Source organism: Leucopleurus acutus (assembly GCF_964270905.1).
Source record: "Leucopleurus acutus genome assembly, chromosome: 12".
Classification (NCBI taxonomy): Eukaryota; Metazoa; Chordata; class Mammalia; order Artiodactyla; family Delphinidae; genus Leucopleurus; species Leucopleurus acutus.
In genome coordinates, this window is record NC_139154.1 from 49,713,038 (window position 1) to 49,739,825 (window position 26,788).

At 36.1% G+C, this 26,788-nt stretch overlaps 1 protein-coding gene and 1 pseudogene across 4 annotated transcripts in view; one reads left to right on the forward strand and one right to left on the reverse strand.

Moving 5' to 3' along the window:
• Positions 1–20,083, forward strand: part of PPP1CB (protein phosphatase 1 catalytic subunit beta) — a 38,463-nt gene extending 18,380 nt beyond the window's left edge. For all 3 annotated transcript variants that reach the window (XM_082852343.1, XM_082852342.1, XM_082852341.1), the window contains 7 exons: positions 353–484; positions 2,802–3,032; positions 4,901–5,005; positions 7,106–7,177; positions 11,562–11,713; positions 14,481–14,615; positions 17,730–20,083. In XM_082852343.1, the coding sequence (XP_082708469.1) occupies positions 353–484; positions 2,802–3,032; positions 4,901–5,005; positions 7,106–7,177; positions 11,562–11,713; positions 14,481–14,615; positions 17,730–17,834 (932 nt within the window). In that variant the 3' untranslated portion in view covers positions 17,835–20,083. The remainder of the gene's footprint in view (positions 1–352; positions 485–2,801; positions 3,033–4,900; positions 5,006–7,105; positions 7,178–11,561; positions 11,714–14,480; positions 14,616–17,729) is intronic.
• A 1,559-nt stretch (positions 20,084–21,642) lies between these two features.
• LOC309969457 (phosphatidylinositol 4,5-bisphosphate 3-kinase catalytic subunit alpha isoform-like) lies at positions 21,643–25,000 on the reverse strand (annotated as a pseudogene). The gene is made up of 2 exons: positions 24,258–25,000; positions 21,643–24,034 (listed from the first exon to the last, which is right to left on the reverse strand). The product of its transcript is annotated as a phosphatidylinositol 4,5-bisphosphate 3-kinase catalytic subunit alpha isoform-like (transcript).
• Positions 25,001–26,788: the final 1,788 nt, after the last annotated feature.

Consider the following 26,788-nt stretch of genomic DNA (forward strand, 5'->3'; position numbering starts at 1 on the left):
CCATTCCTCCCCACTCCATCCCAGAAGTTACTGAGAACCATATTAATTAATGAGTCTTAGTCACTTGGGCTGTGAGGCTTTAAGTTGGCCACTGGAGAACAAAGAAGACCGCATTTCCATGGCAGCAGCTTTGAGGAGCGTCAGAAACCACAACAGTGGAGATAGAGAAAAGCTAGAGGTCATGGAATAACCTTACTGTCAGCCTTACTGTCAGCCATAGGACACAACAGGATATCTGTTGCTGCCTACGTGACTCTTCTGATCTTCAAAATATGGGCATGACTTCTTTTTAAGAATTATTATTTTATGGATAAATTTTAGAAAACTGACCATTTTATTTATTGTTTACCAGTACGAGGATGTCGTCCAGGAAAGATTGTGCAGATGACTGAAGCAGAAGTTCGGGGCTTATGTATCAAGTCTCGGGAGATCTTTCTCAGCCAGCCTATTCTTTTGGAATTGGAAGCGCCACTGAAAATTTGTGGTATGTAAATGGGTAAAGTAGGAAACAGTCTCTTGAATCCTATATTTACATTGAAGATGATTGAGGAAACACCTAAAAATTTTTGTTAAAAAAAGGATTGCTAGGTTTTATTACATTAAATTATAGAAATTGAGACTTTTATAAAATGACAAGTTAGAGACAAGAAGAACATGTTTGCTGTATATACAACAGATTAAGAGATTGCTGTTCACACTATATAAAGCGTTCTTAGAAACAAGAAAAAGGTAATACGATAAAATTTAAGGGTGGAGGCAGATTGTAGAAGAAATTCAAGTGGCCAGTAAACATAAGATCCTCAGCCTCACCAGTAATCAGTGAAATGCAATTTAAAAATAAATCTGGAACTCTGATGAGATTGAAAAAAAATGTCAAAAATTGATATCCATTGTTGTCTAGGATCTGGAGAAAGGGCATTCCAGTACACTGGTTAGAAAAAACAGGTATAGAATTTCGGAGGTCAGTATGGCAATATCCATGGTTTTCTAACTTAGATGTGATCATTTTAATTTATTCTGAAGATTATATAACTTTATACAATTTGTATTTGATCTTTCAAGTCTTACAGTGGCTTTTGGCCAAAAACTAAAACTTTAACCTTAGTTAAAGTTAACCTGGGGCTTCCCTGGTGGCGCAGTGGTTGAGCGTCCACCTGCCGATGCAGGGGACACGGGTTCGTGCCCCGGTCCGGGAGGATCCCACATGCCGTGGAGTTGCTGGGCCCGTGAGCCATGGCCGCTGAGCCTGTGCATCCGGAGCCTGTGCTCCGCAACGGGAGAGGCCACAGCAGTGAGAGACCCGTGTACTGCTAAAAAAAAAAAAAAAAAAGTTAGTTGAGTGATTGCATTTTTTTTAAACATCTTTATTGGAGTATAATTGCTTTACAATGGTGTGTTAGTTTCTGCTTTATAACAAAGTGAATCAGTTATACATATACGTATATCCCCATATCTCCTCCCTCTTGCATCTGCTTCCCACCCTTCCTATCCCACCCCTCTAGCTGGTCACAAAGCACCGAGCTGATCTCTCTGTGCTGTGCGGCTGCTTCCCACTAGCTATCTGTTTTACATTTGGTAGTAGATATAAGTCCGTGCCACTCTCTCACTTCGTCCCAGTTTGATTGCATTGTTAAAGCTAGAAAAACTGTTGGCACAGAAAGCATTTTTCTGTAGTTCACATAACATGGGAAGTGGTATAAATGCTGTATTACACTGACTTTTGGTTTGATGGTGCAGTTTTTCTTCTAGTAGCTGTTAGTATTTGTCACTTAGTTTTATGAACTTAACCATCAGCTTTTGTTCAATCAAGGATTATTTGCTATATGCAGACCTTTTCATTCCCCTGCATGTTTTTTAGTGATGCACATTCACACCATGTAACCTGCAGATGCATAGTGTGCTCTTTAAATACTTTTTTCCTCTTATGTGGCTTATTAAGTCATGTACTTGGTGTTCCTTTATACAGTGCGTAGCAATTAAGAGATATTAACTAAGTAAATGTTGAATAAATTAATTAGCTTAGAGTATCACCTGTAAGTAAGAGGTGGTAGTTGAAATTTTGTGGAAATGAAGCAAATTATGTCATCTTAAAATTAAAGTGAGTCATTCTCAACAAGATACTCAAATGCTTTCATACAGGAATAATTTGAAGGTAGTAGAAGTTATTTATACTAAATATTTCTAAGTTTTTGCTGTTTGCTCCCTACTAGGTATAAAAAAAGTGGACCTAAGTTAAACTACCAGATAGTGTAACTGTATTAGCATAACAAATTATCCCAAAACTTTGTGGCTTAACAACATTAATTTATCATCTCATAGTTTCTGTGGGTTAAGAATTCAGGCACAGCTTAGCTGGGTCCTTTGGGTCTGAGTCTCTCACAGCCTGTTAAGGTGTCATCTGGGCCTGCAGTCATCTCAGGGCTCAATTGTGAAAGGATTCAGTTCCTTATGGGCCAATGGACTGAGGACCTCAGTTCCTAATGAGTTGTTGACCAAAGGCCTCCTTTAGTTCTTTACCAGATGTGCTTCTCCATTAGGTGGCTTCATCATCCAGCATGAGAGAAGGCAAGAGAGAGTGCAAGCAAGATGAGAAGTTACAATTTTTTGTAACTTTATCTCAGAAGTGAAAGCCCATCTCACTTTTGCTGTATCCTCTTTGTTAGAAGTAAGTCACTAGCTACGGCCCACATTCAAGAGAAGAGGATTACATAAGGGTATAAGCATTGAGAATCATTTCATAGAAGCTGTCTGTGTACCACAGTAACCATAAATTTTCTAAAACTGTTTTTTTCTATTTTTAGGAGATATTCATGGACAGTATACAGATTTACTGCGATTATTTGAATATGGAGGTTTCCCCCCAGAAGCCAACTATCTTTTCTTAGGAGATTATGTGGACAGAGGAAAGCAGTCTTTGGAAACCATTTGTTTGCTGTTGGCCTATAAAATCAAATATCCCGAGAACTTCTTTCTCTTAAGAGGAAACCATGAGTGTGCTAGCATCAATCGCATTTATGGATTCTATGATGAATGTGAGTAAAAATAAAAGCTTATTTCTTATTAAAGGAAAAATTCCCTAACAGTTTTCCATTTCAAAAGAGTTCCTTCAATTCAGAGTTTTTAAAAATGTGGTCTATCAAACAGAAGCCCAAGAAGAGAGCCTTACATAAAAGAGGAACCTAAAACTGGGAAACATGTTATTAATTAAATAGGTTCCTATCTCCTTGGTCATGTTGTTTCAGGTTAATTGCAGCTTACTCAGCTGAAAGGCCCTCTTATAATTAGTTTATATAGTAAAAATATCCAAGTGGAACAGAGGTCACTGTAGACAGTAGCCTGTGGTTTTCTAGTTTCCATTAAGGTTTTAACTCTCAACTTTCTTGTGATATGACAGAAACTCTTATTGACCCTGTGTCACAAAGAATATTGAGAAGTTCTATAAAATTATTTAAAAGTTGAAGTTTATTAGAATTTTAATCTGTGCCTGTAAAACTAGAGAGAGAAGGATATTGAATACTCTGGATGTCCTTATTTTGTTAGACTTTTTCAACAGTAAGAAATCACTGATTCGCTGTTGTGTGGTAGTGTTTCCAAGTGTTAATTACTGAATTACCCTACTACATTTGACTTCTGTGTTTTGCTTTTGTTAGAGTATGGGAGTGAATGAACATGTTTGGTTAATTAAATTTGGAACCAATTAACAATGATTTTCAAATTGAATTTTGTTTTTTAATGCTGAATTCTCCATTAGAATCGCTTTTTGCTTTTTTCCATCCTTAATTATGGTAGAGTCCTTTTAGAACCCCTATCTTCTTGATTCATGTAATCGTTTATTTGACAAATGTTTGAGGATGTATTATATGCCAGGTACTATTCTAAATACTGGGAATGCAGCAGTGCTCAAGAGAGATGATCTCTATTCTTATGGAGTTTACATTCTAGTGGGAGTGATTTTGTATTTGATTTTACATATTGCATTTTTATTTCTAACGTGTACTGTTAACGGTTTCAGTTGTTTAAATCAGACCAGTAGACAGGAAGTGGATTGTAGTACATCAAGCTGCAACCACTTTTCTAAAGCTACATTAGAAATAGAGGTATATTATTAGAGGATAAAATATGGACTTGAATATCCTCAAGGATAGAAGTGACATCAAATGAAATGTGTGTTGAGAGCAGCTTGTAAACACTTTGAGTTATACTTGTTCAGTGAGGGGCAGGTTATGGCATAAAAGCATAGGAAATTAGTGCTTTGTGTCTTTTTATCCCTCCGTTGGGTTAGTTGTTGCAACTTACTGCCAAATTCAGAAAAATCAAGTAACTCCAAAAAGGTGAACGTGCACTTGAGATTGTGCTTGTTGTAGCTCTTTATGCTAGACTCCAGGAAAATTATAGCCTTTGTGTCTCTACTTACACTTACTATGGTGCCAAGTAAAAATTTACTCAGAAGTGAATGCCAGTTAAGCACCTGGAAATTCTCCTTTCTTGGCAGTAAGTTTATGCCGTGTTACCAGTGCATTAGAGTTAAAGCGGACAGTCTCCAGAGGCACCCTTTTCATTTCTGCTTACTTACTTGGCTAGGTATTTAACATTTTGAACGGAAAAAATAAACTAATAGTCTATTAGATTGTTTCAAAGTTGCTATATTATAGTGACCTTAAAAGGCAAAAGTGTTTGTTTCATAAAACACCTGGCACTATATTTGTAGTCTTTGTAATTTTACTGAAGGTGCTGAATGTTTATTATACTTATTACCTTTTTAAAAGTATACAAGTCACACTCATTATGGAAAAAACAAGTGCTAAATAAACATAAAATTGGAGTCATTCATAAGTCTGTTGCTGTTAGATAACTAATGAGAACAGTTTTAGATTTATTCTATTCCTTGTCCTTTTTATAGGCAAACGAAGGTTTAATATTAAATTGTGGAAGACCTTCACTGATTGTTTCAACTGTCTGCCTATAGCTGCCATTGTGGATGAGAAGATCTTCTGTTGTCATGGAGGTAGACTAATAAATTCACCTTATGGGTTTTTCTTCTTTTTCTTCCATTATTTAGAAAAGGCCTATAATAATTGAGATGCTGTGGAAAAACAAAGCAGTGCTTATTTGAAAACTCAAGTGATTAAAACTGTGTGAAACATGGCTAAAATGTCTTTTAATAACTAGAAATTTGTGGTTATTTACATAATGAAAATGCAAATTTAGTACTTGTCTTTAAAGAATTTCACATATGAGGATAAACCAGAGTTTTGCTTGAAAAAATGTCTTTCCTTTGCCTCAGTTTTGACAGAAGGATACCTCTACTGTCAGTAAAAATGAGAGGATCATGACCATTTTCCCATCTTTATTAAATACTTTTCATCAGATTCCAAATATAATACTAAATATATTTATGTTATATAAATAAATATGTAAATATAACATATATAATATTAAACTCAATGTTTAATGTTCTCACATGCCAAGAGTTCTAGGTTTTATGTAATATGTCTGCTTTAGTCCTAAAAATAATTTTTTAGTAGAATGATAAATTATTCTGTATGACATGTTAAATAACCTTGAGTATATGAAAGTTCATTTGAAAAACTAACGTGTTTAGCACTTGGCTAGATGCCGTGCAAATATATAGATAGTGTATGATCTGGCTATCTTGAGGCATTTAAAACCTATTGATAAAACATTTTCAAAACAGATAATTGAGTAATGAAAGGAATTTAATTATGTGTATTTGTTGAGACAGTAATTATAGTGAAAAGTCAGGAAAGGTAGAGAATTGTTGGGCAAACATTTACGGAGGCATGGGTTTTGGAGGTGAAAAGGACTTGAGACAGTCTTTCTAGTTGAAGGAATGTGTGAGGCCTGGCCTAACTAGAATGTCAAATATATATGGGGAATGATGGGATCAGATTATGGAGGTTTGAACACTGAGCAAAGGAGTTTTTTGAATGGTTTAATAGCCATATTGGGTTTTTGTACAGGGAGATAGTTTAATGAAAATACTATAAGAAAATTAGTTTTTCATCTGTGTGCAGGAAGAATTAAGGTAGAAAAATGCTAAAAGATTGATGCACTTATCTACGCTTGAGGTAATAATTGTTTATTCTCTGATAGGACATAATTTACTATGTTAATTGAAACATTTTACAGTAGATACTAAACATGGAAGAAATTGTAGCTCTTGCACATTAGTATAGTTAAGAATAGAAATGTAGTTGGGGCTTCCCTGGTGGCACGGTGGTTGAGAGTCAGCCTGCCGATGCAGGGGACATGGGTTCGTGCCCCGGTCCGGGAAGATCCCACATGCCGTGGAGCGGTTAGGCCCGTGAGCCATGGCTGCTGAGCCTGCGCGTTCGGAGCCTGTGCTCCGCAACGGGAGAGGCCACAACAGTGAGAGGCCCGCGTACCACAAAAAAAAAAAAAAGAGAGAGATATATGTATAACAGATTCACTTTGCTCTACACCTGAAACTAACACAACATTGTAAATCAAGTATACTCCAATAAAAATTTTTTTAAAAAAAAGAATAGAAATGTAGCAATATGAATATTGAATATGGAATGTGAGACTTGAATTGTCTACCAAAGAGAAATACTAGGTTACTTAAAAGATTTCTAAGTATTTTCATGTGCTTTTTGTTTATCTTTCTGATCAACAGTTATGCTTTTATGTAAGAAATTGAGCATGTTGGAGTGGGATGTAGGAAGGTCTTAATGGGACATGGTGAGCACTTTAAGAAAACATGTTTAAGTGGTAAGAAGTGGCAAAACTTCTTAGTAGGAAGGATTGGAATTGAGTGCGTTCCTATGAAGAGCAGGGAATGATTGGAAAGAAAGAAGAGTGGTAGGATTTTTTTTCCTTGAAAAGTCTTTTGAAATGAAAAGTTTTATTCCCCTGGTAGGGAAAAATGGAGAAGACCTAATGGTAATGTTCTGTTGTATCAAAGTGGGATTCTATTTAATAACCCAATATATTAAAGATAACATTGAAAGGAACTCTTGAAGTATCTTTAATTTCACATAGTAAATCTACTTTGATTAAATGCTTTTTATTTGAGTGAAAATTTTTCTGATGTCAGTACTATGAGTCATCTTTTCATTTATAGGACTGTCACCAGACTTGCAATCCATGGAGCAGATTCGGAGAATTATGAGACCCACTGATGTCCCTGATACAGGTTAAGTATATAGAGAAGTTTAATCAACATTTAATGTAAAATGTTGGCATATTTGAACTTAATTATATTTAATGGAAGTAGGATTGTATTGTGTAATAAATAATAGAGCTTTTTTTATAGTCAATAAACTAACTACAGATTACTTGGAATAATACAAAATATTTCACTTTCCACTAATACTCCAAAGTACAGAAGTTTTAAATTTTATATATAACCATAATATGGTTCTGTCAAACTTACTTTTCACAAAAGTTCTGCTATTGAGTCCCCTTACCTTCCAGTCTTTCTAAATTCCTTTATTCATATCAACATTGGTTATGTTCTTCAAACAGTTGTTAAAAATTAGTCGAAAGTTTTTAAATTAAAATAGTCTTTCTTAACCAAGGTTACAATTACCTTCTTTTACTTTATCTAGTAGTTTTCTGTTATTTTCTGTATCATCCATATTTCAAAGTTTTAGAGCTCTTAAGGCTCTTGAGACAGAAGGCTCTAGAGATGTGTGGTTAATGTTATGAAAATTGTGAACATTTATGTGAAAAAAATATGAAAATTGACTATGCAGATATTGAGAATAACTTTCAGATTTTCAGTAAAGCAAATAAAACAAGCAAATAAGTTCCAACTGAGGATAAATTGCTGTGTTGATTAACAAATAAGCCTAATGTAATTTTATAAATAAATGTTAGGTACAGTTGCCACTTACCCTGACTTTTCTGTTGGCTTTTAAAGGATAATTATTCATATTTGAGTACTGGTATATGTACTAATTACGGTGTTCATATCATAAAATACCATGAAGACCTGTGAATTGAATGCAGTTAGTGTGTTGTTTCCTCAGTTCAACTTTTGCTTAAAACATCAGTACCTTTCTGTGTGACATTTTCTGACAACCAGTGTGTGCAGTTTTTCCATACCACAGCCTATTCTCCAAAACCATGTAGGTATCTGGCAGTTCATTTCAATTCTGACACTAACCCCTGAAGTTAGCCCAGACCCCACAGGTTAAGGGCTCCATTCCACAATTCTGCTCCCACTTCAGATGCCAGCCTCAAGTGGGGTCTCCAGGAGAACCACACTTCTGCCTGGCAGACTACAAATTCAGAGGTTCCCACAACCACTTCCTCAGATGCTTTACTTAGACATGTACCAGTTTATTATAAAGGATACAAATTCAGGAACAGCCACATGGAAGAGATACACAGGGCAAAGGTATGGGGAGAGCCCCGTGTTAGTAGGTGAACAGCTTCCACACCCTTTGGCATCAGCGTGTTCACCAACCTGGAAGCTACCCAAATCTAGTTGTTCAAGGGTTTTTATAGAACTTCGTTTCTAGCCCTCCACTCTCACCCCTCCCCAGAGGTGGCTGGTACGAAGTGGGAGGGCTGAAAGTTCTAACTCTCTAACCATGTGTTTGGTCTTCGTGCTGACTGGGTCCCATGGTGAAGTTTCTGGGTCCCTCCCAATCCACCTAGGTCCCCTCATTAGCCTAAACTCAGGTGTGATGGAAAGGAGGCTCCTTATGAACAACAAGACACTTCTATCAGGAAATTCCAAGGGTTTTAGCTTTGTGCCAGGAATGGGAACAAAGACCAAAAGTATTTTTATTATGTCACACTGTCATACTATTAAAAGCATTAACAAAAGCAAAATTGCCCTTTCGCTCAGTTTCTATCAGGCTTTTAAAAAAAAAAAAAAACTTACATTATTGAATTAATTGTCCCGTTATCTGTGTAGTCAGACCCACCGTATACCTATTGTATTCATCAGTTCTCAACAAACTAATATCTAAAATGAGGATTGCCTAGAGCGCCATAGGGTCTGGAAATCCTATTATACATTAGGAACATTATATATATATGGAGGGGAAAGGTCTTTTAGCTTACTGATAAGAGAATTATTTATTGGTAATTTTGTAAAGGAGAATTGATTATTCATCACATAGGGTTGGGCTGGATGGTACTAACTTCCTTTCCCACTCTTAAGATCCAAAGACTATAGAAAAGTAAGCATTAAAAAATATTTGTGAACCAGTGCCTGAGTAAATCATGGCTAAACCTCTAAATTGGATTGTTAATAACATGCATCTGGTTGCTTGTTTTCAAGTGTGATTGTACTGTTTTACTCAGTGTACTAAAGTATACTGAAAGTGTAATGATACCACTCAGAATGCTACTCATGACTATAAAGCAACCGTTATAAACAGTTGTGTAGATCCTCTATTATCAGTAAGCCACCAACATACTGCATATTGCAGTAAGTTGTCTCATAACTTACTTGAGTGACACGATGTTTTTGTATTGATTATAAAAAGAAAACATGCATTTTTCCAGATTTTGATTATAATTATAGAATATATTTGACCAAACCTAATAGAAACTAGTATTTAAATAATAGGGTATTTATTTAAAATAAGATACAATATAAATATCAAGTGATACCATCTTCAGAGTTTCTGTTGTTGGTATAGTTCAGACATAAATCAGTTTCAAGGATGGCACGTTAGGTTTCTCTTTTTATCATATTTTAATGGGAAGTTTCCGAGATGCTAAAAACAGTCATTTTGAGCTTTCATATTCTCTGTAATCTTTAGAAATTTAATTTATAAATTATGTTTTTTGAGACAATAGCCTAATGATTATATTGCTTATTCATTAGGGATTGGATTATAAACATTGAACCTTGACTCTGAGATTCTTGTCTCAATCCATTAAGATTAAGGAACGCCACATTGTTACTGCTACAGTTATTTGATTTTGTACACATCTAGGCTGTTGCATTTTCCAGATAATTCCAAAAGCAACTACATTCTAGTTTTATTGTCACATTAAAATTATAGAATAATATTTTGACCTCACTGCTGCTTCTGTGGAAACAGACTGGAAAGTATGAGCATTATAGAGCAGTGTGTGTGTGTATTTAAAGAATCAGCTTCTGATTCTTTAGAGACCAGAAAGAGCTTTTAAACTGAGACCATCCCAATGGATTTTGTATGCTGGTGGATTTCTTAAAACATCATGACAGGAGTTTAGGAAATAATGATAGAAATTAAGCGTGCATTGCCACGATTTCTACAGGGTGTTTTAGATACTTCCCCTATCAAGTTAAGCTGTACTGTGACTCAAAATGAAGATCTCCTTTCGTGATAAGCTATATTATGAGGTATATGGATTATCAAAAAAAACTTTAAAGCTGACTCATTCTAAAACAGTCTTCCCTTAGTACCATAGTTCTTAGAAAACTAAATATCACCATCTCAACATCCACCCTTTCTTAATCTCACTACAACTTGACTTTACCCTCTCTCTTCCCCTCAACCATCAAGATATTGCTTTCATTATGGTCTAGTAATCTAATTGTAAATAGCATAGGTTTTTGTCCTAATCCACTTGTTCATTGTACTTGAAACTTAACCATTTCCTACTTCTAGATAATTCTTGCCCTTTCAGGAGATCCTACTATTCTAATCTCTTCCTTTTGTTTTGACTATTCCTTCCCAATACTTTTTGCTCATTCCTTCTCTGCCTGCTTATTAAGTGTTTGATTCCTGTTCATTTATTGGTCTTCTTACTTTACATTCCCAAGATGGTCTCAGTCCCTTCTAAGATTTACACTACTATTAGTAAGATGAAGATACTTAGATAAATATTTTTAGCTCTGACCTCTTTTTTTTAAGCCCAAAACATTCTAAAGTCAAGGATCTGATCTGATTTTGTTCCTCCATATACTTTATTTAAATCCTCCAGGCCTTTGTAGAAAATGTTTTCTTCCATCAAATTGATCTATAGATCAAATTAGTTCCAATGAAATCTCGATTAGGTCTACAGAATTTGACAGACTGATGCAGAGGTTTATATGTGGAAGAACAAAGGATTAAAAGTAACCAAGACAATCCTGAAGAAAAATATTAAGCAGGGGGTAGGCCTACCAAATAGGAAGATTTATTTAAAAGCTCTAGTGTGTTATTGGCTCAGTGTTAAATAAAGTAGATTAATGGAATAGACTACAGCACCAGAAACAGGATAGTTAGCTCTGTAAGGAAAGGATGAACTATTCAGGAAATGCTACTGGTCAATTGGTTATCCATACAGAGAAACTATAGACAGAAGACGAACAGCCTTTTCCAATATATGCTTTAGAGTGAGCCATGCACACGCGTCTTATCTGTGGAAAGGGTTGGCGAGTACTGCTTTAAGTCGGGCACAATTGTATTTGCATGGTTACTTTAACAAAAAATGGCTAAGTTTGATAGGCTGGGATACTAGGGGGCAAGTGATTATTACTATTATTAAAGGGTAAGAGGACAGGAGAACAAATGTGATGTAGATATACTTTATTTTATAAATTTTGTTTTGTTTTTTCATTGCTGTGTTTTTATTCTTTAAAGGGTTGCTCTGTGATTTGCTGTGGTCTGACCCAGATAAGGATGTGCAAGGTTGGGGAGAAAATGATCGTGGTGTTTCCTTCACTTTTGGAGCTGACGTAGTCAGTAAATTTCTGAATCGTCATGATTTAGACTTGATTTGTCGAGCTCATCAGGTATGAAATAACAAAACTTGGATGTTTTGATGTTTATTAACTTCACCCGGGTGTACTCCTTTTATTTTTGAGGAAATTGAGATCCAAGAAAGCTAATTATACAAGGAAAGCAGTAGAAGAGGTAAAGCCTATACCTTGATCTCACAATTAACAATCTAATGATTAGTTAACCCTTTCTCACCCTCTAAGGGGAAAGGTTTCAAAGGAATATATTTTTGTAGTGTACTGCAATACTAACAGATTTTTCAGTTCTTGTCTGAAGCTTTCTAGAAATATTTGACCCCATTTTAATATGATAGTTACATATTATAGATAAAAATCAAATGAACTGTGTGGATTTTGGTAAGAACAAACCACACTGTAAAGAGACAATTGGGGAAATTCGATTATAGGCTAGGTATTAGATATCAAGGAGTTGTTGTTAATTGTTTTAGCTCTGTGATGATACATATTGCTATGTAAGAAGGATGTCCATATTTTTCGAAATGCCTCCTCAAGTATATAGGGTAAGATGATGTATCTAGGGTTTGTTTTAAAATAACAAAAGTAAGATGCAGACATAGAGAATGGACTTGAGGACACGGGGAGAGGGAAGGGTAAGCTGGGAAGCAGTGACAGAGTGGCATGGACATATATACACTACCAAATGTAAAATAGATACCTAGTGGGAAGCAGCCACATAGCACAGGGAGATCAGCTCAGTTCTTTGTGTCCACGTAGAGGGGTGGGATAAGGAGGGTGGGAGGAGATATGGGGATATATGTATATGTGTAGCTGATTCACTTTGTTTTAAAGCAGAAGTTAACACACCATTGTGAAGCGGTTATACTCCAGTAAAGATGTTAAAAAAATAAAATACATCAGCAGAGAAAAGCGGGGGTGGATAAATGAAATAAATGTAGCAAAGTCTTGGTAATTATTGAATCAGGTTGGTGAGTAAATGGGAGTTTATTGAACTCTCTCTAGTTTTGTGTGTATTTGAATTTTCATTGAAAAAAAATACATGTACAATTTAGGCGTATTTGGGGTTTTTTTGTCCTTCACCGATAGATTTTATACTCCGCGGGCCTCTCACCGTTGTGGCCTCTCCCATTGCGGAGCACAGGCTCCGGACTCACAGGCTCAGCGACCATGGCTCACGGGCCCAGCCGCTCCGCGGCATGTGGGATTTTCCCAGACCAGGGCACGAACCCGTGTCCCCTGCATCGGCAGGTGGACTCTCAACCACTGCGCCACCAGGGAAGCCCAGATTATATACTCTTTAAGGAGAGAATTATGACTTGTTGGCCTTTGAATATCCACTGCCTTGTGAATTTACTGACATATTGTAACATGTAGTTAGTGTTTGTTAACAAAAGCTTATTTTAACAATATATCAAGTCCTCATGCTCTCTAGAACATAACTAATTTAAAATACATTGAAAAGCATTATTTAAAATCTTTCTCTGCTACTTTTTTAAGTATTTGAAATTTGTAAGTATAATACTTAAAGATTCCTTGTTATTTCTTCGTTAAGGCAAAATTTGTTAATTATATGCTATTCTACAGTACTCCCCTTTTTTCTGTGGTCTTGCTGCCCATAACCCTTGATTACTTCTACCTTCTTTATGTGATCCTATGTGATAACAAAGATGACAGGCCTCTCATTTTCTGCACATGTTGTATATCAAATGCCTTTTTTTCTATTAAAATTTCCTAGTTCAATTAAGTGAAGTTATGTCCCCAAATCCTTTGCTTTTGGCATATTTTTTAATCAGTGAACATTGTGTTTATAGTTTAGGTAAATTAAAATAAGTCTTCCACAAGATAACAGGGCAGAGTTGCTGAGTTTCCTAATAAAATATCCACTGATAATCAGTTTTTTCAGCTATAGGTCTCTATTCATTTGTCTTTTCAGAAATAGTGATGATTTTTAAAAGGCAGGTTACTGAACTACCTTAGTTTGCATGATCTTTTTCTAGACACCTCCAAAATCCTGTTCTGCTTATTTTCAAACTTACTGTCTCTAAAATTAAGAGATTTATGATGGGAAACAACACAAACTACAGATATTTCCTTTTTTTAAAACCCTGTTCTTTAGTAAATACGTGAATAAATAAGTGAACGAGCAAACTAAGAACTAAAAGGACATACTGAGTGCCAAGCAGTATGCTGAGCTGGAGTAGATAAGGTGGACAGAGTCTTAACAGAAAAGGTTAATATCTAAATTTTACCATGAGGTAATAACAACCGGCACATGTACCTGATACTAAAGTAGGAATTATATAAAAATGTAAATAATTGTGGAAGTGCTTTCTCCAAGTATTGTAGGATAATTTTGCTTAATCAGAATACCTAGAAGACTTTAGAAAGTATTCTTGCCTACTAAAAATAAATAGAAAATATTTACATGTCATTGCATACCTCTCAAATCTGTAGACTGGGAAACATAAATTGTTTAGTTCACTCAGGAATTGACAACAGATTCTAGAAGTCATGTTAAATCATTAAGGAAAAGAGTTACACACAAGTGTAATCTATAGGCAGCTAATTTTTTGTAGCGTGATCTGTGTACAGTAAGCTCAACTTAGTAAAGTTTTCAGTGTGTGGCTATGTAATACTAATAGGAAATTAGAAAGTGGAACAAAAATCAAGCTTCCAGAACAAAACAGGGTTTTGTTTTTTTTTTCAGGTCTTTGTCACATTAATCTTAATTAGTATTAATGGTTGAGAATTTCAAAGAACACATAAATAAGTGTGTTTTTTCTTTTGACTTTTCCTTTGCCAGGTGGTGGAAGATGGATATGAATTCTTTGCTAAGCGACAATTGGTAACCCTATTTTCAGCCCCAAATTACTGTGGCGAGTTTGATAATGCTGGTGGAATGATGAGTGTGGATGAAACTTTGATGTGTTCATTTCAGGTATGATATAATATATAAACTTTGAACAACTAGACATCTCTTTTTTTGTTTGTTTTGTTTTTTGCGGTACACGGGCCTCTCACTGTTGTGGCCTCTCCTGTTGCGGAGCACAGGCTCCGGACGCACAGGCTCAGCGGCCATGGCTCATGGGCCCAGCTGCTCCGCGGCATGTGGGACCTTCCCGGACCGGGGCACGAACCCGTGTCCCCTGCATTGGCAGGCGGACTCTCAACCACTGCGCCACCAGGGAAGCCCCTCTTTTGTTTTTAATTGAAGTATAGTTGATTTACAATGTTGTGTTAGTTTCTGGTGTAAAGCAGTGATTAAGTTATACATATATATGTATTCTTTTTCATATTCTTTTCCATTGTGATTTATTACAGGATATTGAATATAGTTCCCTGTGTTATACAGTAGAACCTTGTTGTTTATCTAATTTATATATAGTAGTTCGAATCCACTAATGCCAAACTCCTAATTTATCCCTCCACCACCCCTTTTCCCCTTTGGTAACCAAAAGGTTTTAACAACTAGAAATCTAATTAAAACTATTGTCAGAAGAATTTTCTTTCAGACTGTGTTCTTCCCTTCAGTTAGTATAGAAAATCAGTTTTGTTCAGAAGTAAAATCACTCATAGACTCCTTTAGAGATTTCTATTTTCATTCACAAACGCTCCAGTCTTTTTGGTATATAACCCATAATTAGAGTTTTAGGAAACCTGAGTCATGTCAGTCATTCTTTTTTTTTTTTTTTTTTTTTTTAACATCTTTATTGGGGTACAATTGCTTTACAATGGTGTGTTAGTTTCTGCTTTATAACAAAGTGAATCAGTTATACATATACATACGTTCCCATATCTCTTCCCTCTTGCGTCTCCCTCCCTCCCACCCTCCCCAGTGTCAGTCATTCTTGATGCAGATGTTTAAATTTTTAAATTCCTGTATGAATCCTTAGATAGTGGCTTACCTACTAAAAGAATGTAAATTCAGTGAATAATTTAGATTTTGTTTTCTTCTGCAAGATGAATAGGTAGGACAGGCGTTGAGTGGAGAGAGTTATATTATGAACTTCGATTAAAATAATGTGGAATATTTACCTAAGAAAAATTTTCCAAATAATCTTAAAGTATCAATTTGTGAACATAGAGACATTTACATTTTAAAAAGAGACCAGGGCTTCCCTGGTGGCGCAGTGGCTGAGAGTCCACCTGCCGATGCAGGGTACACAGGTTCGTGCCCCGGTCCGGGAAGATCCCATATGCCGCGGAGCGGCTGGGCCCGTGAGCCATGGCCGCTGAGCCTGCGCGTTAGGAGCCTGTGCTCCGCAATGGGAGAGGCCACAACAGTGAGAGGCCCACGTACCGCAAAAAAAAGAGAGAGAGAGACCAGCTTTAACTTTAGTGTGCTCCTTAAAATCATTCTTGTTCATGGACTTAAGTCACTTTAATACTTAGCTTTTTGCAAAGGTTATTTTATGTCCTTAATATCACACACTGTATTTCTCTTTTTAAATGTAGAAGGGGTTTGTTTCTATCAGTTAGTAGACTTGAATGCTAAATGTTTGATTTCTCATTTTCAGTTTAAACATAGTAACCAGGCCTTATCCTTCAACAGTTGCCATAATGGAGTTGTATTAATATATCCCGCCCCCCCCCCCCCCACCGGGGCACTATGACACTGTGAATAAAAATGCTTATGAATCTTTTCTACACGTTTTTTATGTAAATACTGAAATTCTCTACCTGAAATGTAGATTAAAGCTGTGTTTACACCCAGAAGAATAAACATAATTTTTAAATGTCAGATAGTAACAAGTATTGGTGAGGATGTGGAGAAGTTGGAACCTTATGCATTGATAGTGGGAATGGAAAATGGTGTGGCTGCTTCGCAAAACAGTTTGGCAGTTCCTTAAAAAGTTAAACATAGAATTTCTATATGACCCAGCAATTCCACTCCTAGGTATATACCTGAAAGAATTGAAAACAGGTACTCAAATACATGTATATGCATATTCATAGGAGCATTATTTATAACAGCCAAAGGTAGAAATAACCCAGATGGCCACTAGCTAAAGAGTGAATAAACAAAATGTGGAATATCCATAAAATGGCGTATTGTTTGGCAATTAAAAGTAATGAAGTACTGGGAATTTCCTGGTGGGTCCAATGGTTAGGACTCTGCACTCTCACTGCCAAGGGCCTTGGTTTGATCCCTGGTTGGGGAACTAAAATCCCATAAGCCACGTGGCATGGCCAAAAAAAAAAAAAAAGTAATGAAGGACTAATATATGCTACAACATCAAATCATTATCTTAGTGAAAGAAGCCAGTCACAAAAGACCACGCATTGTGTGGTTTCATTTATTTAAAATAGCCAGAAAAGACAAATCAATAGAGAAGGTAAAGTAGTGATTGCTTGGAGTTGAAGGGAGTTTTAGGGGAGTGGAGAATGGAAATAGGGAGGGAGTGATTGCTTATGGGAACAAGGTTTCTTCCTGGGGTGACAGAAATGTTCTAATGTTAGATTATAGCAGTGGTTGTATAGCTGCAAGTATATAAAAAATTGTTGACTTGTTACATTTTAATGGGTGAACTTTATGGTATCTAATATATATAGCTTTTTTAAAATAAAAGATCTGTGTACACATAATAAATTAAGATCTGAAGAGTTTGTGACTAATTACCCTCTAAATAGTAGAAGAATTATGATGAGAACCTAGGTGTTTTGACTCTTAAACTAGTATTCTTTCTTCGTCATAGAGATATGCTAATTTGAAAATTTTTTTATTGATACTTAAGTCTAAGGATTGGGTAGTTGAAGGGATTTGTGTACTTGAGCTTTTGTACAGCAGAAAATAACACAACCTTGTAAAGCAACTATACGCCAATAAAAAATAAATAAAATTTTAAAATTATCAATGGAATGACCAGTAATAGCAATATTCAGACATTTACTGTACTCTTTAAATGTGAGAAATGTTTGTGGAACTTTGCTGTTTTCTTCTACAGTTTTATAATTGATGTCATTTATTGAAAGGCCCACTATTGTAACAGTAATTTCCTTAAACTTATTGTACTTGAAAAAATAACATTGTTACTAAATTATTTACTTTAAGATATTGAAACCATCTGAAAAGAAAGCTAAGTACCAATATGGTGGACTGAATTCAGGACGTCCCGTCACTCCACCTCGAACAGCTAATCCACCGAAGAAAAGGTGAAGAAAGGAACTCTGTAAAGAAACCATCAGATTTGTTAAGGACATACTTCATAATATATAAGTGTGCACTGTAAAACCATCCAGCCATTTGACACCCTTTATGATGTCACACCTTTAACTTAAGGAGACGGGTAAAGGATCTTAAATTTTTTTCTAATAGAAAGATGTGCTACACTGTATTGTAATAAGTATACTCTGTTATAATATTCAACAAAGTTAAATCCAAATTCAGAATTGCCCATTAAATTTACATCTTCACGTATCACAGTTTTTAAAGTTGAAAAGCATCCCAGTTAAACTAGATGTGATAGTTAAACCAGATGAAAGCATGATGATCCATCTGTGTAATGTGGTTTTAGTGTTGCTTGGTTGTTTAATTATTTGGGGCTTGTTTTTGTTTTGTTTTGTTTGTTTTTGCTAAAATAATGGCAAATTCTTTAAATTTTTTCCCAGACATTTTAAAAAGTGAAATGTGGGAAGAGCTTTAAAGACATTCATCGACCTTAATTTTCCATTGCTTATTTACTTATGTACCTGTTTGATCTTACTAAGAAAACTTATGCCTCATTACAGTAAAAAGGAATTTTAGAGATATTTTTTAAAAATATGCAAACTGTCCAATCGAGTGATTTAATCAGTTTGGGCAAACATTACAGCTGATAGTGAATATTTTGCTTTATACAGAAATTGCCACTGATTTGGATTTGTGCACTCTAATTTTAACTTATTGATGCTCTATTGTGCAGTAGCATTTTCATTTAACTTTAAGATAAGGCTCATTTAGTATACCCAACTAGTTGGTAATGTGATTATGTGGTACCTTGGCTTTAGGTTTTAATTCGCACGAAACACCTTTTTGGCATGCTTAACTTTCTGGTAACACCCTCACCTGCATTGGTTTTGTTTTTTGGTTTTTGTTGTTGTTGTTGTTTGTTTTTAGATCCACAGAACATGAGAATCCTTTTTTGACAAGCCTTGGAAAGCTGACAATTATCTCTTTTTTCCTCCCTCTGTACGAAGGATGTATTTAAATGAATGCTGGTCAGTGGGACATTTGTCAACTATGGGTATTGGGTGCTTGACTGTCTAATATTGCCATGTGAATGTTGTATACGATTGTAAGGCTTATGTCACTAAAGATTTTTATTCTGATTTTTCATGATCAAAGTTCATATGATATTGTATAGACATGCTTTGTAGTGAACTATAGTAGCAATAATTTCTGTACATGATCAAGGGTTTATTGCAGCATTTCTTTTCCTGTTCTCTTTTTTTTTTAAGGGTAGTATTAACAAATGACAGGAATAGAAAAGTCAACATAAAGATTTTAGAAGGAGAACTTACAGGACACAGATTTGTGATGCTTTGGATGCAACACTTTTGGATGTGATTCTCAAAGCTTTTATTGAGCGTTGTCAAATTTGTAAGCTTCATAGGGATGGACATCATATTTATAAATGCCCTTCTATAAGTGCTACCATAGATGTGAAATTCTTGACCTTAATATCGTCTTTGAAATTGTTAAATTGAGAATTCTGTTAACTTACGTTTTAAGAATTGGCATATTGTATTACTGCAAGAGATTTGATTTTCAGCACAGTGCAACGTTCTTTCAAATGCATATGTCTTTTTTTTCTAATTCCATTTTGTTTTAAAGCACATTTTAAATGTAGTTTTCTCATTTAGTAAAAGTTGTCTAATTGATATGAAGCCTGACTGGTTATTTTATTCCTTTTTTTTTTTTTTCCTTTACAATGAGACATTTAAACACATTTTATTCAAATAGATTTTAATGTTTTTGACGCATACTGAATTGGTTCTTTTTTAAAATTGTCCATGTACTGCATATGATGTATTAGGTTAGGTCACACAGGCTTTTTATCTAATGTGATTTAAATATCTTCCTAGCTGAAGAGTAAGTTGAGCAATTTTTAATAGAATTTTAGATGTATTCTTATCAGCGTAGTGTGAAGGGGGTCTAGAAAATAAACCTTTGGCAGGAGACAGGGCAGTCTTTTATTAATCTTAGTAATAGTCAAAACACATTAATTTGGATCCTACATATTGGGTTTTTGTAGTAATTTAGCCAGGTCAGTACTGAATATGAAAAAAATAGTCACTAATTAAGCAAATTAATATTGGTCGCTGAATTTGAAGAATAGAAATTTATCATGTTTTAAAATTATTCAAGCAGTCTTAAAATACTTTAACAGCTTCTATTCCTATAATGTGTTCATTACAAATATTATTTGCTTGGTAACTCTGCTACTTGAAATAAATAAAACTTTCTTAGCAGAAAAATATCCTATAATTCTAGTGTCACTAATTTGTTCTTCCCTGTTGCTAATTTATATCATTTTTCCTCTGATTTTTAATAATTTTCTATATTCAGATTTATTCTAAATGTCATGACATTCAGAGTCATTAAACACACTAGATAACTGTGATAATGTGATGATCACATGGATTATTATGGTCCATTTCTGTTCTAGAATGGAAAGGATCAACTACAAATTGCATTTGAAGCTTTACCATTCATTATTTTAATTTTGCCCGGGGACCAATTTTAATCATGATCAGCAGGACAGGTTTGTTCAAAATGTTGAGTCAAAATACCTGCAAGCAGAATTTTAAAGTTTAAAATGTGGCTGGTTGGAAGTGGAAGAGGTTATAATAGGCCTTAAAAAAAAAAATTTGTCTAAGGGAAAACCAGGAGCATCTTGTGATGTGTCCCTTAAGAGTATATAAAAGTGTGTTATATCGAGCCAAGGAACTTAAGTATATCTCCATATATAAGTTCACGTACGTTCCTGTGTCTGCTTGGCAACTGTTAACTTCTGAACCAAAAGAACAAAGTTTTTTCTTTCACATCTTTACATTAAAAATGTGTTTAGAGAAGGAAAATAGGCTTACTTTACTCTTGCTGCCCTGACTCAATCCACCTCTTCTCTTCCTTGTAAATCCATCCCTGAATAAAAGCTGTGCCTGAGAAAACACTTAATAGCCTGACTATACCAGTGCCCTCACGTAGAAATACTCTATCCCTTTTTTCTAGTAGATTTCAGTGTTTTATAATTTCCTTAAACAGCTAAAAAGTGGTTAAAGAGAGTTTAAAGTGACAGGGTACCTTGCAAAATCAACAGCAGTTCAATAAAACATAAATTGATTCCCTATAAGTATATGATGAAAGTTTTATTATCTTTATTCTCTTTATAATGTTTCAACAAAAGTGAAATTTAGATACAGTGTAGAAAGTTTGATCTCTTGTTCAGTTTTACCTGTACTTTTGAATGCCAGAATTTCTAAATAAATCCCCTGATTAGAAAAAAAATTTTTAATAAGAAATTTTCATTATTTTCCAATCTTAGTGTAATTTAACATCAAACTCCAGTTTACATGGACCTAATGCAATAATAGACTTTGTTGTGTCCACATTTCAAAACATGAAACATTTGCAAGACAAAAAAATCATTCTTTTTCCTTCTCCATCATTTCTATATATTTTGGGGGATTTTTTGTTTTTTAAAAAAAGATACAAACAATCATGAAGTTTACCTTTTTGGACTTAAGGCATAACATGAAATTGCACATTATTCTAAAGCTTAATTTTGAAATGAATTAGTTCTATCAAACCCTGTTTGCGTTTACATTATTTAAATTATATAGTATTTTATGTCTATTCTTGCTGTAAATTCTAATGCTGTTCATGGATTGTGCATTTCCTGTGCAGTCAGTCTTTGCCTGTTGACAGTTATTAACAGTGCAGTATAGAATCCAGATACTGAGCTTTCAGTTTCTTAGTTATCATTTCAGTTCAAAGCATGCTGCTTAATTGTGTGGAAGATCCAATCCATTTTTGTTGTCCAGCCACCATAGTGTGCATCATTGGTTTTATGAAATATTCCAAAGCCTCTTGCTCAGTTTTATCTAAAGCTAGGGTCTTTCGAATGTATGCAGTATCATGAAAAGATTGTAGTTCTGGCATTCCAGAGCCAAGCATCATTGAGGAAAGATTTATGAAGAGATTGACATGCTGCCAAATAGCTAGATAAGCCTTGTAACACATCTCCTGAAACCTCTCAGATTCTCTTATCTTTGTGCATTCTTCGGCTCCTTTACTAATCACTATTAAGAAATCTTGGGTCAAAACAAATGGTACACGCTCTCGTGTATAACCAAATTTTTTCTTCTTGTGATCCAAAAAGTGTCCAAAATCTGTATGAAACAGTTGTCCATCATCTTTAACATGATGTTACTATTGTGACCATCTCCAATTCCCAAAATGAAGATAGCAACACAATACCCAGCACATGAACGTGTAAACAGATCGATGGCTGCATATTTCTCCCTTGTTCTTGTCTTTGAGCCACTGATGTAGTGTGTGGCTGTTGAACTGCAGGGCACCTTTCAGGCCTCCTTTAGACTGAATTTGCATAATAGTGTGAATTTCTCACCACCTCAGTAAGTCCCACACAGTCACCAGTTGACAACCATAAGGTAACATTTGAAAATCAAAACCTTGATTTTGTCAGATATTTTCCATAATGCAAATAATTTGAAGTGTTAGCATATCTTGCCATAAATCATCACCATTTTAAAAAATCTCGTTCTGAAAGAGTATTTCTGATGTGATGTCTGGGTTCTCCCAATTCAAGCACAGTGGCCTTTTTGCAGAGGACATAATTCGACATTCTTCAAGCCTGAGATTTCCCAGCTGATGAGCAGGGTTTAGAGGCAATAGAAAGCCCTGAAGAGCATCCATGAAATCTGGTAGCTGCATTTGCTCAACTAAAAACTTCATCTGCACCTTCTGTGTTTCATCCTTCTTCTCTTGTTTGAGAATGTCAGTTAAGTTAATGAGCTCTTCCCATAGCTTCAACCTGCCTGTTCAGGTGTTTCAAATACACCCCACATGCACAGCAATAGGACTCCAAAAGCAGGCCAAACCTGTTTTATGGTGCATCTCAGATTTTAAATGCCAAGATAAAAAGTGCCTAATCCTTTGATTAGTCAAGGCTTTTTTGAGTAAAAATCTCACAAGTAGGTTATCCAAATACTGTTCATAGTTTAGGACCTGTACTAGCAGAATTAGGTACTGAGAAAGTTTGTCATCTGTTAAATATTTTTCTAAGCATTGAACAGCAAAACCTTGAACCATGGGATCTGGGTAATTGCAGTCCAGAAGCTCCATAGCCTGTTGAGGTTTGATTGGAGGCCAATCGTTTACCAAGCAGTACATCTGAGCTACTTCATCTCTAGAATTCCATTTAACAGACAGAGTTAATTTGGGTAGAATTTCAGGGATAGTTACACAAGTGTCTGTGGCTCCACAGAAAATCTCTTAGTGATTTCAGATAGAGGATCTCATGTACAAATTGCTTGGAGCTGTTAGCATTTTCTCAATTCATTGTCTCTAGCTAGTCTGTTACTCAGTCCTGCATGGGAATAACTAAATCCTGCTTCTCGGGATACAGACCAGTTGGCATGCTCTTCAATCACTGATGTATCTGGAAACTTCACCACACTGCCGAACCAGTCAAACTCCAACTCTAAACATGGAGTTTCTTTATTTGGATTTGATCCAGTAACACCAATAGAGTTCAGCAAATCTTCAGGTTCATGAGGTACTGGCGAAAGATTCAAAGCCATTTTTCCAGATACTAGAGTATCTGTGTAATCAAACAAGTTTATATTTCCCCAGCCCAATGGACAGTGTTCCTCCTTAGCACCCTTTCGGCCTTTAACAGAACAAATGGAAAGGCAAAGTTGAGCAGCATGAGGAAGATCAGGAATGTATATATCTTAATTCAGCCATTCATTCCACCTGGGATTGGAACAAGGTACTCTTTGAGTGTTCACATTATCACATAAGCGTTCTCCTCCATGGTAGATACCTGTTCTAACATAGATCTTGTCAGTGTCTCGAATATTTACATTCACATAGGTTGCACAAAGAATTTTTATTCTGAGTGCACTATTTATAACCCAAAGGGATTTTGTAGATGTTTCTCCATTCGTATATGGTGTAGCTGTGGAGATGCATCTGGAATAAGATGGCATTGTAAAAATCCATTGGCAGTTGAGAGTAGAGCCTTTCTTTAGCCATCAGCATCAAACTGGGCATCCTCCCAAGCATTATACAGCTTCTTATATACTTACACTAAGGATATTTTTCTAGAAGGTATTTGTCACATCCACACACTTTTTTTTTTTTTTTTTTTTTTTTTTTGCGGTACGCGGGCCTCTCACTGTTGTGGTCTCTCCCGTTGCGGAGCACAGGCTCCGGACGCGCAGGCTCAGCGGCCATGGCTCACGGGACCAGCCGCTCCGCGGCATATGGGATCCTCCTGGACCAGGGCACGAACCCGCGTCCCCTGCATCGGCAGGCGGACTTTCAACCACTGCGCCACCAGGGAAGCCCCACACACTTTTAAAATACACTTGCCCTGATATTCTAAAACACAGAGTTGCAGTTGTTCAGATGATAGCAACATACTTTGAATTTTTTTCCTGATCACTTCAGCAATTACTTGTTCTGGCACATAGTCATGGTTTGATTTTCAGAGTATACTTCTTGTCATTTGGAGAAACTATTACCCAAATCACCACTATTATTTGCCCTTTATCCAATTTATTATGTATGCGCTTCGGCAGTTCTCGTGAAGATTCTACGTTTGGAGGATAGATATACATTGCTCTACCATGAGGTGAATTGAGATCCGTAAGATCCACAGCTTTACAAACATTGAGAATATTTCTTCGAAGTCCTGTACTTCTGGATCTTCAACCATATCGAATTCACACACTGGCATGCCAACGGCAAAACCAGTTTCTCGGTTGAGGATCTTTTCTTCATGGTTGCCTAATGGTTCAGTTACTTTTTTAAAGGGTTGAAAAAGCGTAAGGTCACAAAGTCGTCTTGTTTCATGAAAAAATCCTTCCCTTTCTGCTTCTTGGGTAACACAAAAGGTAAGAACATTCATCTTGAAGTTGATGGCGAGGGTATTTTCTCACTTCTTTAAATAGTTCATGTTTTATAGTTATTAGTGTAGCCTCACGGAGGCATTCTGAAGTTACTATCATCCCATTTGGTAGTAAACATTCTACTAGGAGTCTTGGCATCAAGTGGATGCCCCACAGTACACCTGATGATGATCTTGGAGGCATTGTTCTGATCCTTTACAAGTTTTACATATAAAAGTACTTTGCAGAATTAGATGCGTGGCTGTCCCAAGGCAGAAATGCTCGGAGCTCCTAGAACCTAACCGCATCGGGTCCCGGCGAGGTCCCAGCCCCGCCTCCCAGCCCCCCTGCCCCGCCGCTCCGGAGCTGCCCGGCCAGGCCCGAGCCCTGTCTCACCAGCAGCCCGGCGGCAGCAGCCCGAGACCTCAGCGGCCGCCTAGAAGATTTTTAAAGTAACTTCCTTCAGCTACCACCTCTTACATTGGCTGACATTAAATCATAAACTTATTTAATTTCTTATTATTTTCTTTCTTGTACAGATTGCCAGTGTTTTTATTAAACCTTATTTTTACAAAAGTGGCTGTAAATCTTTTTTCCTCTTAGGGATCTTTGCCAGCTAATGTGGTTACAAAATCTTACTTGTAACCCAGATTGCTCTGGGTATCAATAGAATGGAAGATTACAAATGTGTTGTGAGGTGTGTGTTGTATGTATGTGAAAGGGAGCGAGAACAAACTGCCTGAAGCTCACAGATTCAGCATTTCTTTTTTTTTATTTTTTTAATTTTTCTAAAATGATTTTATTTAAATAATTTTGACTCAAACTTTTAGCATTCATGGTAATTTGTATTTTGCCTTCGAATCTTTTTTTTTTTAACATCTTTATTCGAGTATAATTGCTTTACAATGGTGTGTTAGTTTCTGCTTTATAACAAAGTGAATCAGTTATACATATACATATGTTCCCATCTCTTCCCTCTTGCGTCTCCCTCCCTCCCACCCTCCCTATCCCACCCCTCCAGGTGGTCACAAAGCACCCAGCTGATCTCCCTGTGCTATGCGGCTGCTTCCCACTAGCTATCTATTTTACGTTTGGTAGTGTATATATGTCCATGCCACTCTCTCACTTTGTCACAGCTTACCCTTCGCCCCCCCCATATCCTGAAGTCCATTCTCTAGTAGGTCTGTGTCTTTATTCCCATCTTGCCCCTAGGTTCTTCATGACCTTTTTTTTTTTTCCCTTAGATTCCATATATATGTGTTAGCATGCATATACACTGGAATATTACTCAGCCATAAAAAGAAACAAAATGGAGTTATTTGTAGTGACATGGATGGACCTAGAGTCTGTCATACAGAGTGAAGTAAGTCAGAAAGAAAATCAGCATTTCTTTGATACTGCGTGCAAAAAGGTGGGAACCTAAGATCTATCCCTGGAGGTTTTCAGTCAAGCCTGACCTGGGCTCACCAAGTAAGATGTGTTTTAATTTTTGCAGCTTCTTAAATCTGAGTTATTCAGTAGATGTACAGGCCAAAATTCTTCCCGAGAGAGCAATGACACCACAACTAAACATGTGAAGCTATCAGACTTTTACACCAACTATAATTATTATTACAATAGTGTGCCTTTTAGCACACTAATTTATAGTCTATCATGTATAAACATGATTATTGACAAAGTCACAAAGACAGAATACAGTACAACAGGAAAGAAGTAGTCCAGAGGAGTCCTTAATGTATGTAATATGTTTAACTGGAATAACTTAAGTCTTAAATCTCCTAGTGTATTTCTTAGGAAAAAAGAGCCGAGGAAACAAAACCGGGGTGATGAAACTTTTTTTATCCGACTGCCTCCAATATGTGATTCTCAAACTGATACTGGGGGCTTCCCTGGTGGCGTAGTGGTTGAGAATCTGCCTGCCAATGCAGGGGACACGGCTTCGAGCCCTGGTCTGGGAAGATCCCACATGCCGCGGAGCGGCTGGGCCCGTGA